This window comes from Bos mutus, chromosome 21, assembly GCF_027580195.1.
Source record: "Bos mutus isolate GX-2022 chromosome 21, NWIPB_WYAK_1.1, whole genome shotgun sequence".
Classification (NCBI taxonomy): Eukaryota; Metazoa; Chordata; class Mammalia; order Artiodactyla; family Bovidae; genus Bos; species Bos mutus.
This window is the reverse complement of record NC_091637.1, coordinates 26,073,158-26,085,704: the sequence shown is the minus strand read 5'-3', so window position 1 is coordinate 26,085,704 and position 12,547 is coordinate 26,073,158. Positions and strand designations below refer to the sequence as shown.

Sequence of the window (12,547 nt, the reverse complement as noted above, 5' to 3'; positions counted from 1 at the left end):
GGGTGGTGCTAGTGGTAAAGAACCCACCTGACAATGCAGGAGACATAAGGGAAGTGGGTTCGATCCCTGGGTTGGGAAGATCCCCTGGAGGAAATGGCAAGCCACTCCAGTATTCTTGCCTGGAGAATTCCATGGACAGAGGAACCTGGCTGGCTACAGTCCATGGGGTCGCAGAGAGTCGGACATAACCGAGAGACTAACACAACTGACATGACTGAAGTGACTTAGCATGCACCCATGAACAGAGTAATAAGGAGATAAAGTACAGGTATATTAATACAACATTTTATTAATACTGTACTATACTTCCTTGGCAGTCCAGTGGTTAAGACTTTGCCTTCCAATGCAAAGGATGAGGGTTTGAACCCTGGTCAGGCAGCTAAGATCCCACATGCCTTGCAGCTGAAAAACCAAAGCATAAAACAAGCAATGTTGTAACAGACTCAATAAAAACTTTAAAAACGGTCCATATAAAAAATTATTTTAAAAAATCAATGGATACTATACTGCAGTATAGTCAAACTCATGTCATATTGCTAAGTCAAAAACCCTTAAAATGCTAATACGTATACCAACTTGTAGTGTGGTCGCATATTAGTCATTCAATCATGTCTGACTCTGCAACCCCATGGGCTGTAGCCTACCCGGCTCTGATGTCCATGGATTTTCCAAGCAAGAATATTGGAGTGGAGTGGGTTGCATTCCCTTCCCCAGGGGATCTTCCTGACCCAGGGATCGAACGCAGGTCTCCTTCATTGCAGGCAGATTCTTTACCCTCTCTGAGCCAGCAGGGAAGCCCATGCTGACATAAACACACATATAAATGCAACAAAACCATTTCCAGAGACACTTTGGTGTTTGTAAATATACAGAAAAATGTATACAATATTCTAGAGAGTGATAACTGGTTTGTGTGGGACAGAATTGTGGCTGGTGTGGAAGAGAACACACTGTACAATGGTCGAATATTTTACAGCTACAGTAAGGGATTTGTGTCTTTCTCATCCAATTAAAAATTTTAAAGTCAGCACATCAACCATTTAAAATCCGTGGAATTTTAAAGTATTTCTGGCCTGAATCTTTTAAAGCAAGAAACAAAAAAACAGAATAATTCAACCTTCAAAAGGAATAGACAGAGCCGCCAATATGAGGTTAAAATCAGAAGAAATACTGAAGTTGTTTTACAAATGAAAAGTAATGATTTAAAAAAACAACTTTTTCAATTTCAAGAGATGACAATAATATTGAGAGACGGACTGAATTCTTTCTACTGAACAGCAAATTACTGGGCCCAATCTATTTGTGATCTTCTGAGAAAGCTGCTTAACCTGCCACTGGCGTTTTTAAAGGAAACTGTAGGAGACTCAGAGGAAGCGTGTGACCGTGAAACGGGCTTTCTTAGAGCAATGAGCTTCCAGAACTTCCAGCTCCACTTCATTTCACAGGCGAAAACCTGAGGCCTCGTGAGGCGCTGTTGGAGGATTCCTAGAGGCTCTGAGGGAACTTTTGGACCTGACTGACTCGTTAAGAGGGAAAAAGGTCGATCGCTGGCAGAAAATGAAGGAACGCGCCACACTGGGCAGAGCGCCTATGCTGGACCAACGGGAGGCGACTGCGGGGCGGAGCCAAAATGGCGGAGGAGGCGGGGCTTCCGGAGGTGGGCCCGAGGAAATAGGACGGGGCGGAGCCTGGTAGGTTACCGAAGCCTGGGAGGCGGGGCCAAGGGGGCGGCCTTGAGTCCATGGAGGCGGGGCTGAAGGCGTGTCCCGCTCAGGCACCGGCAAGGGGCGGGCCCAGGAAAGAGGCGGCTTGGGGTGGGGCCAGGGCTCGCGCAAGTCTGGTCCACGCGGCGGGGCGACGCTGCGCGGCGAAGATGGCGGCCTCCGGCTGGGCCCGCGCCGCCGTGATTTTTCTCTGTGCCTGTGATTTGCTGCTGCTCCTGCTGCTGCCGCCGAGGGCCTTCGCCACCGAGGGCCCGGCCGAGACACCCGGCGAGGCCACCCCACCTCCCCGGAAGAAGAAGAAGGATATTCGCGACTACAATGACGCCGACATGGCCCGTCTTCTGGAACAGTGGGAGGTCCGCGGCGCGCGCACACTCTCCCGGCTCTTTTGTCCCGGGTCCCTTCCTAGTGACCTCTTACCTCTTCTGTCTTGGGACCCTTTACACCTCCGTCTTGGTGTCTTTTGACCCCCTAACCTCCTCTGTCTGCATGCCAATGGGCCTTATGACCCACTCCAGCTACCGCTGACCCTCAGTGCCTCCTCTGACCACTTCCCCATCAGTCTGCCGACCCCTGCCCCAAGCCGTTCATCCCGATGTCCTCTTTTCACCGTTCCTCGGGCCACTCCAGTCATGAATCAGCCTCTCACTCTTCAGCCCTATTTGTCATCAGTGCCCTGGTCGCCTCCGCGTTGCTCCCCGTGGTCAGCGAGCCCTTCTAATGAAGGGCGTGGGGAGACGTTTTCCATCCCACTCCTGAGAACGGGGTGCGTGGGTGGGTGAGGGGTATGGAGAGGATTATCTTCCAAGAGCGCCGTTTCAGCTTTCGTCGTTCTGCCGCGTTTTAAGTAAGGATTCACAGTTCCCATTTTGGTATATATGCCTGTTGAAAGTTTTTGTAAGTTTTGTGCGTGCCTTTACTTTTTTGGATGGGGTAGGAGGCCTTTTTAAAGGCTAGTGGTTTTTTATTGTGGAACTCAGATTTTTCGTTCAAGGGAGCAATGACTTGGTATTGTGCGAGTCAATTTTCGGGTTAATTGAATGGGCTGGAATGTGTAATGGCAGGGAGAGGCTATTAACCTTTTTAGGTGAAGTTCACAAACCAAAACCATTGTTGCTGCCTCTTGCCCATCCAAAGGTGGTTGTGTTTTCCTGGTTTATTTGTACTGCTGGTGAAGTAATGTCAGAAACTTGGGTTCCACTGCATGTGTGACCTTGAGTGAGTCATGTTTCCACCCTAGACCTCAGCTTCCTTATGTGTAGAATGAGATTTTACTGGATGATTTCTTCCAGTGCTGATGTTTTATTATATTGTGGTTTTCCATGTGTGTATGTGGGCTTCCCAGGTGGCTCAATGGTAAAGAATCCGCCTGCCAGTGCAGGAGATGAAGGTTCTATCCCTGGTCCAGTAAGATTGCCTGGAAGAGGAATTGGCAACCCACTCCAGTATACTTGCCTGGGAAACCCTCTGGACAGAGAATCCTGGCAAGCTACAGTCCATGGGATTGTAAAAGAGTTGGATACAACTTGGCCACTGAGCGTGCATGCAGGTGGTATATGTATTAAATAGAGATTTTCAGACGTGAGTTGTAGTACCATCTGATGTATTGACTTTGGTAGCTTTGTGATCCTCATTTTCCTTATCTTTAAAGTTAGGTAGCATCCCACTTTGCAGGGTTCCTTTTAGGTGAATTTAGCTCCCCTTTGCAGACACTGCAAATGTGAAAGCCCTGCCCGGGCAATTGCAGTCTCTCTGTGGGAGAGCAGATCTGTCTCTGGGTGCTTTTTTATTTTTAATCTCTCATTTAAAAAAAAAAATTATTTTATTTTTGGCTGTGCTGGGTCTTCGTCACTGCGCACAGGCTTTTCTCTAGTTGTGGTGAGCAGGGGCTACTCTCTAGGTGCAATATGTGGGCTTCTCATTGTGGGCTTCTCAATATTGGGCTACTCTTGTTGCAGAGCACGGGGGCACTAGGCAAATGGGCTTCAGTAGTTGTGGCACATGGGCTTAGTTGCCCTTCCCGGACCAGGGATCGAACTCGTGTCCCCTGGTTTGGCAGGCAGATTCTTACCCACTGTGCCACTGGAAAATCTAAGGGTGCTTTTTTGAAGAAAGTGGTAACCTCCTCCCCTGGTGGGGGTCCCTAAGGTCTTTCCCCATTCTCTGCCAGTGTGAAAGTCATCACTGCAGGGAAAGGCCTGCCTCATGTGTGTAGGGGAGCGGGGGGGAGGGGCAGGAATGGTGGTGCTCCTTCCACTGTGGTAATGAGTCCCAGTTGGTGTAGAAAAACCGAAAGTAATTCTTACATTACTGTAACCAGGTGCCAGCAGGTGCCGGGGAAGGGGTAGGTGGGGAGATAGGAGCAGAGCCGGACAAGAAAGTTTGTACTTCAGTGTCACCCTGTCAAGCCTGTGACCTTGAGTCAATTATTCACCTTCTCTGGGCTTCATCCACAGCTCAGTTCAGTGTGCATCCTACAGGATTGTCTTGAGGTGAGTGAAAGTTGCTGTCGCGTCTGACTCTTTGCGACCCCATGGGCTATATAGTCCATGGAATTCTCCAGGCCAGAAATACTGGAGTGGGTAGCCATTCCCTTCTCCAGAGGCTCTTCCCAACCCAAGGATTGAACCTAGGTCTCTCGCATTGCAGGCAGATTCTTTACTGTCTGAGCCACCAGGGAAGCCCAAGAATACTGGAGTGGGAAGCCTATCCCTTTTCCAGCAGATCTTCCCAATCCAGGAATTGAACCAGGGACTCCTGCATGGTAGGCAGATTCTTTACTAGCTCAGCTATTGGGGAAGCCCTGTCCTGAGATGGGATATACTAAATTAACAATGCCTGTGACATAGTAGCTGCTCAGGAGATAGTAGCTGTTCTTACTGTCAAGGACCTGGGAGGAAGAAAAGCATTTACAGAATAAGGGAGTTCAGCTCTGTAGCTATGAAATTTGACAAACATTGGAGAAGTGGCGAAGCCAGTCAAAAATGTAAGACTGGCCTGAAGGCAGGGCTGCATAGAGTTTGGGAAAGGCCACTTGGTCACATTCTGTGCCCCCAGCCCTGCCTGGGGATGAAGGTGTGATCGCTTTCAGTTTAAAGGAAGTGATAGAACGGGTAAGATTACTCAGGGAAGCAGTGCAACTGAGAGAAGACCTGGACAATTGCACCTACATCTAAGGTGGTGGTTTTTCTGTCCGGCCCAGCTATTTGCGACTCTGGACTATAGCCTGCCAGGCTCTACTTTCCTTCACTATCTCCAGGAGTTTGCTCAGATTCATGTCCATTGAGTCAATGATTCCATCCAGCCTGTCTCATCCTGTCTGTAGCCCACCAGGCTCCTTTGTCCATGGAATTCTCCAGGCAAGAATACTAGAATGGGTAGCCATTCCCTTCTCCAGGGGATCTTCCCAACCCAGGGATTGAACCTGGGTCTTCTGCATTGCAGGCAGATTCTTTATCTGAGACTCCAGGGAAGTCCATACTATCTCCTGGAGTTTGTTCACACTCATGTCCATTCAGTCCGTGATGCTATCTAACCATTTCGACCTCTGCTGCCACCTTTTCTTTTACGTCCATGGTACTGTGTTTTTTCTTCTTTTCTTTTTGTAACTGAAACTCACAGTCAGACATATAAAATAGAAGTTAAAGGTCCTTGAAAAGATCCTTACTCTTGCTGTATGTGCTAGACTTCTGATTAATTGTATTTTCATGAAAAAGAAATGGTCCTTGTAACCTATGGAGTTAATGTCATGACTGTTAGTGGAATCAGCTTGAAAAATAAAAATATTCTAGGTTGTTGACCCAACTAGAAGTCTTGAAGTATTCTAAGGAGACCATAAATAGGTATTGTGGAGAAATAGAATAGAGTACAGTCAGAAACAGCCTGTGAGTTTGGCCACCAGGAGTTCCTATGTACTTTAAGAGGGTGATTTCAATAGTTGTTTGGAAGCTGGATTACAGAGGGCCATGAGTCTCAGCAAACTCCAGGAGATGGTGGACAGGGAAGCCTGGCATGCTGCAGTCCATGAGGTCACAAAGAGTCTGCCACGACATAGTGGCTGAACAAGTGGTAACAGCACCATGTATTAAGTATGTGCTGCTTGCCTTTATGTCATTAAATTCCCAGACAAGCTTAGCAGGGAGATGCTGTGATCACCCCCCTCCCTATTGTAGGTGAGGGAAATGATTTTCCACTAAGGCCACACAGCTAAAGGAGTGGTGCCTGGAGCCACACCCAGGCCCACGTGACAGTGCAGCTCATTTGCTTTCCTGCGGGTCTCCAGCAGCTCTTTCAGAGCCAAATGAAGAAGAAATGGGTCAGTTGAGAGGGTGGCAGAGTTGAGGAGAAGGTTGGCCCCACACTGCTAGGGCCGTGGGGATCACCCAGTTCTGCTTTTCCTTTTATAGATGAGGAGACAGGCCTAGAGGTTTATGAAGTCTGGTCCAAGGCCATGCAGGTGAGTTAGGGAGCTGAAGCCAGATCAAATATGGATCACCTTCAGACATGGCTTTAGAATTATCTTGTTCTCTTATTAAAAATATGTTTAATACAGGACATTATTGTTGATGTGTTAAGCCTCGGCCCTTCAGTGATTTGTCGAGGCCCACGTAGTGATATATAGGGGCTTTTTGTTTCATTTTAGGCTCTTTTTTTGTTGTTTTAAGTAATAGCTTCATTGTGATATAATTTACATGCCTTATAGTTCACTCATTTAAAGTGTACATTTCAGTGGTTTCTGGACTGTTCAGAGAGTTGTGCAACCAGCACCACAGTCAATTTGAGAACATTTACTTCACCCCCAGAAAAAAACTGTGGTCTCAGTCACCCCTCCCCGTGTTCCTCCCAGCCCTCCAGCCAGCCCCAGGCAACCTCTCATCTGCTTCCTGTCTATAGCTTTGTCTACTCTGGGTGTTTAGTATAAATAGACTCCTGCAGTGGATATGTGGTCTTCTCCTTCACTTACTGTGATGTTGTCAAGGATCACACATATGGTAACATCGAGCAGCACTGGTTTCTTTTCCTTGTTGGAATTAGTCTTTTCTCCAAGGAACAACTGGTTCTTTTGTGTATTTTTAATTCATTTATCTTACATTTATTTAGTTGGCATTCTGCCGTTAGTAATTAATTGTCTTGTTTATTTCTGTGGGCCTGGATCCAGTAGTTCTTACTTTGTTTAGGAAGTTATAAACCATTGTGTCATTATTTTGATTTTCAGATTATTCCCAATTAGGCCCACAAGCTCTGCTTCATGCTCGCTTCTGTGTCATCCTGACACATCCCATAATTCCCCGAGCACTTTCTTACTTTCTGATACAAGAAGATGTTCCAGACTAATTTTCTGTTTCCTTTGCCAGAATTAGCTTTTCCCCCGTGGAACACTAGTTCTTTTAAATATTTTTATCTTGTCTATCAAAAAATCATAAGTTCTGTCTGCTGCCTCCAATTCCAGCCCAATACCATGGGTGCATTCTTCTACTTTTGTATTTATAACTCCCCGCCCAAAGGGAAGGACCCAGCTCTCATCCTCAGCACATCAGAAGGTATTCCCTTCTCAAGCGTAGAGTTCACAGGTCCTGATTCAGTTGCTCAGTGGCATGTGGGATCTTCCTGCACCAGGGATCAAACCCATGTCTGCTCCATTGGCAGGCAGATTCTTAACCGCTGGGCCGCCAGAGAAGCCCTTCTGCTATGATTTAGATCATAAACCTGCACCTGACCTCACATGCGGATGTTCTTGCCTTTGCCGACTGTACTGCACACACTATGTGACGCTCCGCTCCCCCACCCCCCCATCCTTACAGAAAGATGACGACATAGAAGAAGGAGACCTCCCAGAGCACAAAAGACCCTCTGCACCCATAGATTTCTCGCAGATAGACCCGGGCAAGCCCGAGAGCATACTGAAGATGACGAAGAAGGGCAAGACGCTCATGATGTTTGTCACCGTGTCAGGAAACCCCACCGAGAAGGAGACGGAGGAGATCACCAGCCTGTGGCAGGGCAGCCTTTTCAATGCCAACTATGATGTCCAGAGGTAAAACTACAGCCTTGCTGAGAAACATGGGCTTTGCTGGGCTTTATCTCTGTTGATGCAGTGGGTGTCATTCTTGGCAATACTTAGCAGGGCCCTGGACCTTTCCTGTCTAGTCTGTCTGCTTTTACATTTATTTACCTAGTTTATTTATTTTTCTTTGAAGAAGACTACTCAGGTTTGGTCAAAGCCAGTAAATTTATTTGTTTGTTTTCATATCTCATTTGATCCAAAAGCCATTTATCTATGTATCTTGAACTTCTCTTTTATCTGAGTAAGAAGCTATATAGCTTAGCCTCTGTGGGGGGTGGAAAATTAGTTGATGTCTGACAGTGTGCCTCTTCCTTTAGAAGTCCCCGCGCACGGGAGAAGCTCTTCTGTGTAGCTGTGTTCACACAGAAGCTTGGACCAGACTCTGTTACTTTAAAGTGAAGGAGTCTGGTCATCATGGGTCAGTATGATCCTGAGATGCAGTTTTGAGGAATTTCCTTTTTCTTTGTCAATAACGATTTCTAAAGTGTAGCGTCTTCCAATATTTTAGTTCAGGAAGTACAAAAGGAATCAAAAGGAATACTCAGAGTGTCTAGGGTGGCGAGTGCTTTTGTGAGCATAAGTAGACACTTGAGGGAACGAGTGAGTGCTGTGGTGGTGATGGGCCCAGAGCTCTCACTGATATATGGAGGCGGGGGGTCGGGGGGGTGCTTTATACACGCCCGGACTCTGTTCTGTTCCTCTCTGCTCCTTGGGACCTGCGGAGCGTGGACGTGCTTGGCTGCTAGCAGTTAACCTCCGGGGTTGAGTTCTGTCCAGTCACCGAGCATCCTCCTGAGCCCTTTGTGGGCCTCTTGTGACCCAGTCCAAACTTGTGTTTGTCAGTCTCTGTCAGCAGAGGCCTTTGTCACATGAAACCTTAACTGGGCACTTAAGACTGTAAAACAGACCCAAACATCAGCCTCCCCTCGATTCCCTGAGAGAGGCCCTGAGCCCCGCCCATCTGCAGCCTCCCAAGGCCCCCTTCTGACACCTCCCTTCACATGAGCAGCCCCTGCACCACACACACAACCCAGGTCCTCTTTCTCTTTTGATCTGAGCCAAGTTGTTAAATAGTTGAGCCAGCTAGTACTTTCCAGCAGTGAATGTCAACAGCTTCTAGGCCTGGGGAAATAGGACAGTTTGTTCTGTGTTCATGTAGAATTTGAAGGGGATTCTTTTTTCTTAGCTAAGTGCTGCAGACCTGTTTTGAACTGTTAGCCCTGCACCAACTGTGTGCTGACCGTGGTCCCCTCTGTCTGTCCAGGTTCATCGTGGGGTCAGACCGTGCCATCTTCATGCTCCGTGATGGGGGCTACGCATGGGAGATCAAGGACTTTCTGGTCAGTCAGGACAGGTGTGCCGATGTGACCCTGGAGGGCCAGGTGTACCCCGGCAAAGGGGGAGGAAGCAAAGAGAAGAATCAAACCAAGCAAGAGAAGGGCAAGAAAAAGAAGGAGAGAGACCCGAAACCCCGGGCTTCGAAGGAAGACAATCGGGCTGGGAGTAAGAAGGAAGAGCTGTGATGGGGCGTTCTCCCTGTGCAGAGGAGGAGGGCATGGGTGACCACACACACACAGGCTTCCCGTCTCTGCTGAGAAAGGTCTGCCATGTGGCCAGTTTCTGGTCAGCAAAAGAATTACTGTTTAAAAGGCTTCAAGTAAGAGGACAGAGGGTTTGTAATTAACATGGAACACTGACAGATTCACCTTTATCATAAAATCACTTTCAGTGGAAACCTGCAGGTGTGACTTTTCCCACTGAAATGTGGAGGCATCTCTGGCTGGACCGTGGCACCGCACCCTTGGCCTGACCTGCAGCCTTCTGTGTTGTTTCCCTTAAACAAAAGGATACCACATTCTCATCAGACGAACTTAAGACTCTCAAATGGATTGAATCAGGCTCTTATAGACACCACATCCGTAACTGTAAAATTAAAAACAGGCCACAGGAGCACCACTCAGTGCTCCGACATCTGCATACACAGTCAGGACGCCAGGACACGTGAATCCCAAATCTCTGCAGAAGACACAGAACAGAAAATCATGCAGCTTGAAAATCCCGAGTAATCACTTGAAATTTATTGGATTTAAACCCCTCTCATCAGTTAGGAGCACTCTTGGTATCAGTCAGATTTTGTGTGGTCTGTGAATCCAGGGGTTCTGTCCAAACAGGACCTTACTTAGGAAAGTCGTGCCGGTGTCACGAGTCACGTGCTCCATCTAACGTGATGATTTTCCAGGGTGTGACTCAGGCATCAGCCAAGCTTCTAAACACGTTCCTTTGTTAAAGTGCCTAAACTTGTGGTGATTTTGTATGGTACTAATACGATGTGTTACCTGTTACTGTCTGACATTACTGTTCCTGTGTCACAGCCTGCTCTGAGTGACAGTTACAAAATTTATACCCAGCTGTCATTTCTAAGAACTAAAATTATTTGTTAAAAAAAAAAGAAAAGCTTCCATCGTGATTTTAGCAAATTCAGAAAAGTTTAGAAAACATCATCATTAAAGAATGGTAGCGTGAAACGTCTCCCCCTTCCCCCCACTGCCACGTCCCGTAGAAGCTACTGTTAATTTGTTCTCATAAAAAAAACAAACCCCCAAACACACCAGTTTATAGTGATCTGTAGGATGATATGTGTTTCTTTTGGCCTCATGGTACCTAGTTCCCCTTATTTTGGTAACTTATTTTCCGATTTCCATGTAATGATCCATGCACTCTTCATTTTCTGTTCTGTGCTGGGTTGGTGGGGCGGGGGGTGGACGTTTGCCCTGTAGGCCCCCTACTCCAGGGTGGAATTAATCCTAGGGTGAGTTTGCATGAGCCACCTCAGGAATCCCTGGTGACTCAGACGTTAGAAGAATCTGCCTGTGATGCAGAAGACCTGGGTTCAGTCCTTGGGTCAGGAAAATCCCCTGGAGAAGGCAGTAGCAACCCGCTCCAGTATTCTTGCCTGGAGAATCCCATGGACAGAGGAGCCTGGCGGGCCACAGTCTGTGGAATCTCAAAGGGTGGGGACACGATTGAGTTACCACACACACCCCGGGACGAGGTGTTTTTTGTTTCTTGCACAACTTACACCCAGGGGAGAGGCTGCAGCTGCTCTTGCCACCTTGCCCCTCTCTAGGGGAGAACCGTCTCAGGCTGGAGGAGGAAGCAGGCGATGGGGAGAAGCAGGGAAAGAGCGGAGTCCTGTGCGGTCAGCTGAATGCCTGCATCGAGCCCTGCCTGAAGCCAGCCCCATCCACAGGTGTTTTCAGTTTTCACTTGGGCCTCTTAGGTTTCTGCCATCTGTGCCTGGGCCACTGTCTTGATCCAATGTGTATCTCTCTTAAACAGAAGGGCGTTCACTTCACCCAGCCCAGCTTGTGTTCCCTTTGAACTGTCACAACGTGCCTGTCCACCTCTTTGCTTCCCATGGGACATGCAGCCACATCACCCTGTACTAAACAAGCATCTGTTATGTGCTGGGCTCCACTGAGTGCCAGAGACAGTGTACCCACAGCCCCTGCTTTTGTGAAACGGTGATTTGGTGGGAAAGACAAATGGTAATCCTGTACAAAGTGACATGGCAACTGTTAGAAACAGGAAAGAACAACAGTGCCAAGACGTGGAGGGATCTTGGGATAGTCAGAAAGGACCTCAGGCAGGAGGAAGGAGTAACCAGGCAGAGGAAACAGTCCATGCAAAGGCCCTGTGGCTAGAAGTGACAGGAAGGACAGCAGGAAGGCTGATGGAGAGTCGGGGGCACAGCACAGCACCAGGCTGGATGGGTGAGTGCCGAAGGTTTGGGGGGGGCTTTGAGCTTAGGCAAGTTTGTGGGATCTCTCAGAAACAATATACTTTTATGAATGAGAATTATGACAGCAAAGATTTATTTAGAAGATTCCTATGCAGGAGGGGTCCATTCACTTAGAGAATTTGCCTCTGGGGACTTCCCCAGGGGTCCAGTGGCTAATACACATGCACTCTCAATACATGGGGTCTGGGTTCCATCCCTTATAAGGGAACCAGATCCCACATGCTGCAACTAAGACGTGGAGCAACTGAATAAATACTTAAAAAAAAAAATCTACCTCTGCAAGGTGGTTGGTAAGGTGTGGAACTACTTTACCAGGCAATAAAGCTTGTCACCTTGGCTAGCCTGCCCCCCACCCCCTCTCTGGGAAGCCCCAGACCTTGCATACCTTAGTAATGAGGGTGAAGGCTGGAGCATGTGTGTAGGGTGTGCAGGGTCTGCTGGAGATAGGAGAGGCCTAAAGGATTTTAGCTGTGGTGGGGTAGATTCGAGGGGTCATCCGGTTAGCACTGGTGAACTGATTGGAAGCCAACAGGAGCAGGGGTGAGGGGCAGTTTGGGAGGGTATTTCAGTGGTTTAGGCCTAGGTCAAACGTGCAGTGAGCTGGGTGGTGGTGAGGTGTGACCCACGATTCACTTGCACAGCCCCTGCTAATGGACACTGAGTTTCTAGGGTCTCGCTAGTTTGTACAAAAATGCTGCCCTGAACATTTTAATAAGTGTTACCACATACTTTGGTAAACTTGTGCTTATATCTGAGGGGCAGATTCCTAGCAGTGGAATTGCTGGAACTACCGAATTTTCACCTTCTGGTATGTTATTGGTGAAGTGGCCCTCCAAAGTGGTTTTGGTAACTTACCTTTGCTAGCAAATAGAGCTCAAAATCCAGCCAGCACTGACCATTATACTTGCCATTAAGATGTGAAAACCAGGGTTTCCCTGGTGGCTCAGTGGTTAAAAA

General features: G+C 47.8%; 1 protein-coding gene across 1 annotated transcript; it reads left to right on the top strand.

The window, feature by feature from the left end:
- Nucleotides 1-1,821: 1,821 nt before the first annotated feature.
- On the top strand, nucleotides 1,822-10,085 carry MESD (mesoderm development LRP chaperone). Its single transcript, XM_005889744.3, has 3 exons — nucleotides 1,822-2,080; nucleotides 7,526-7,758; nucleotides 9,053-10,085. Exons 1-3 carry the CDS (start codon nucleotides 1,874-1,876, stop codon nucleotides 9,309-9,311), a joined length of 699 nt encoding a protein of 232 aa, XP_005889806.1. The 5' UTR covers nucleotides 1,822-1,873; the 3' UTR covers nucleotides 9,312-10,085.
- Nucleotides 10,086-12,547: the final 2,462 nt, after the last annotated feature.

Excerpts from the sequence above, each read along its gene's own strand:
- MESD (XM_005889744.3), top strand. The coding sequence starts at position 1,874 with ATGGCGGCCTCCGGCTGGGCCCGCGCCGCCGTGATTTTTCTCTGTGCC. Across the intron at positions 2,081-7,525 it reads GTCTTCTGGAACAGTGGGAG|AAAGATGACGACATAGAAGA; the intron begins GTCCGCGGCGCG and ends CCATCCTTACAG. Across the intron at positions 7,759-9,052 it reads GCCAACTATGATGTCCAGAG|GTTCATCGTGGGGTCAGACC; the intron begins GTAAAACTACAG and ends CTGTCTGTCCAG.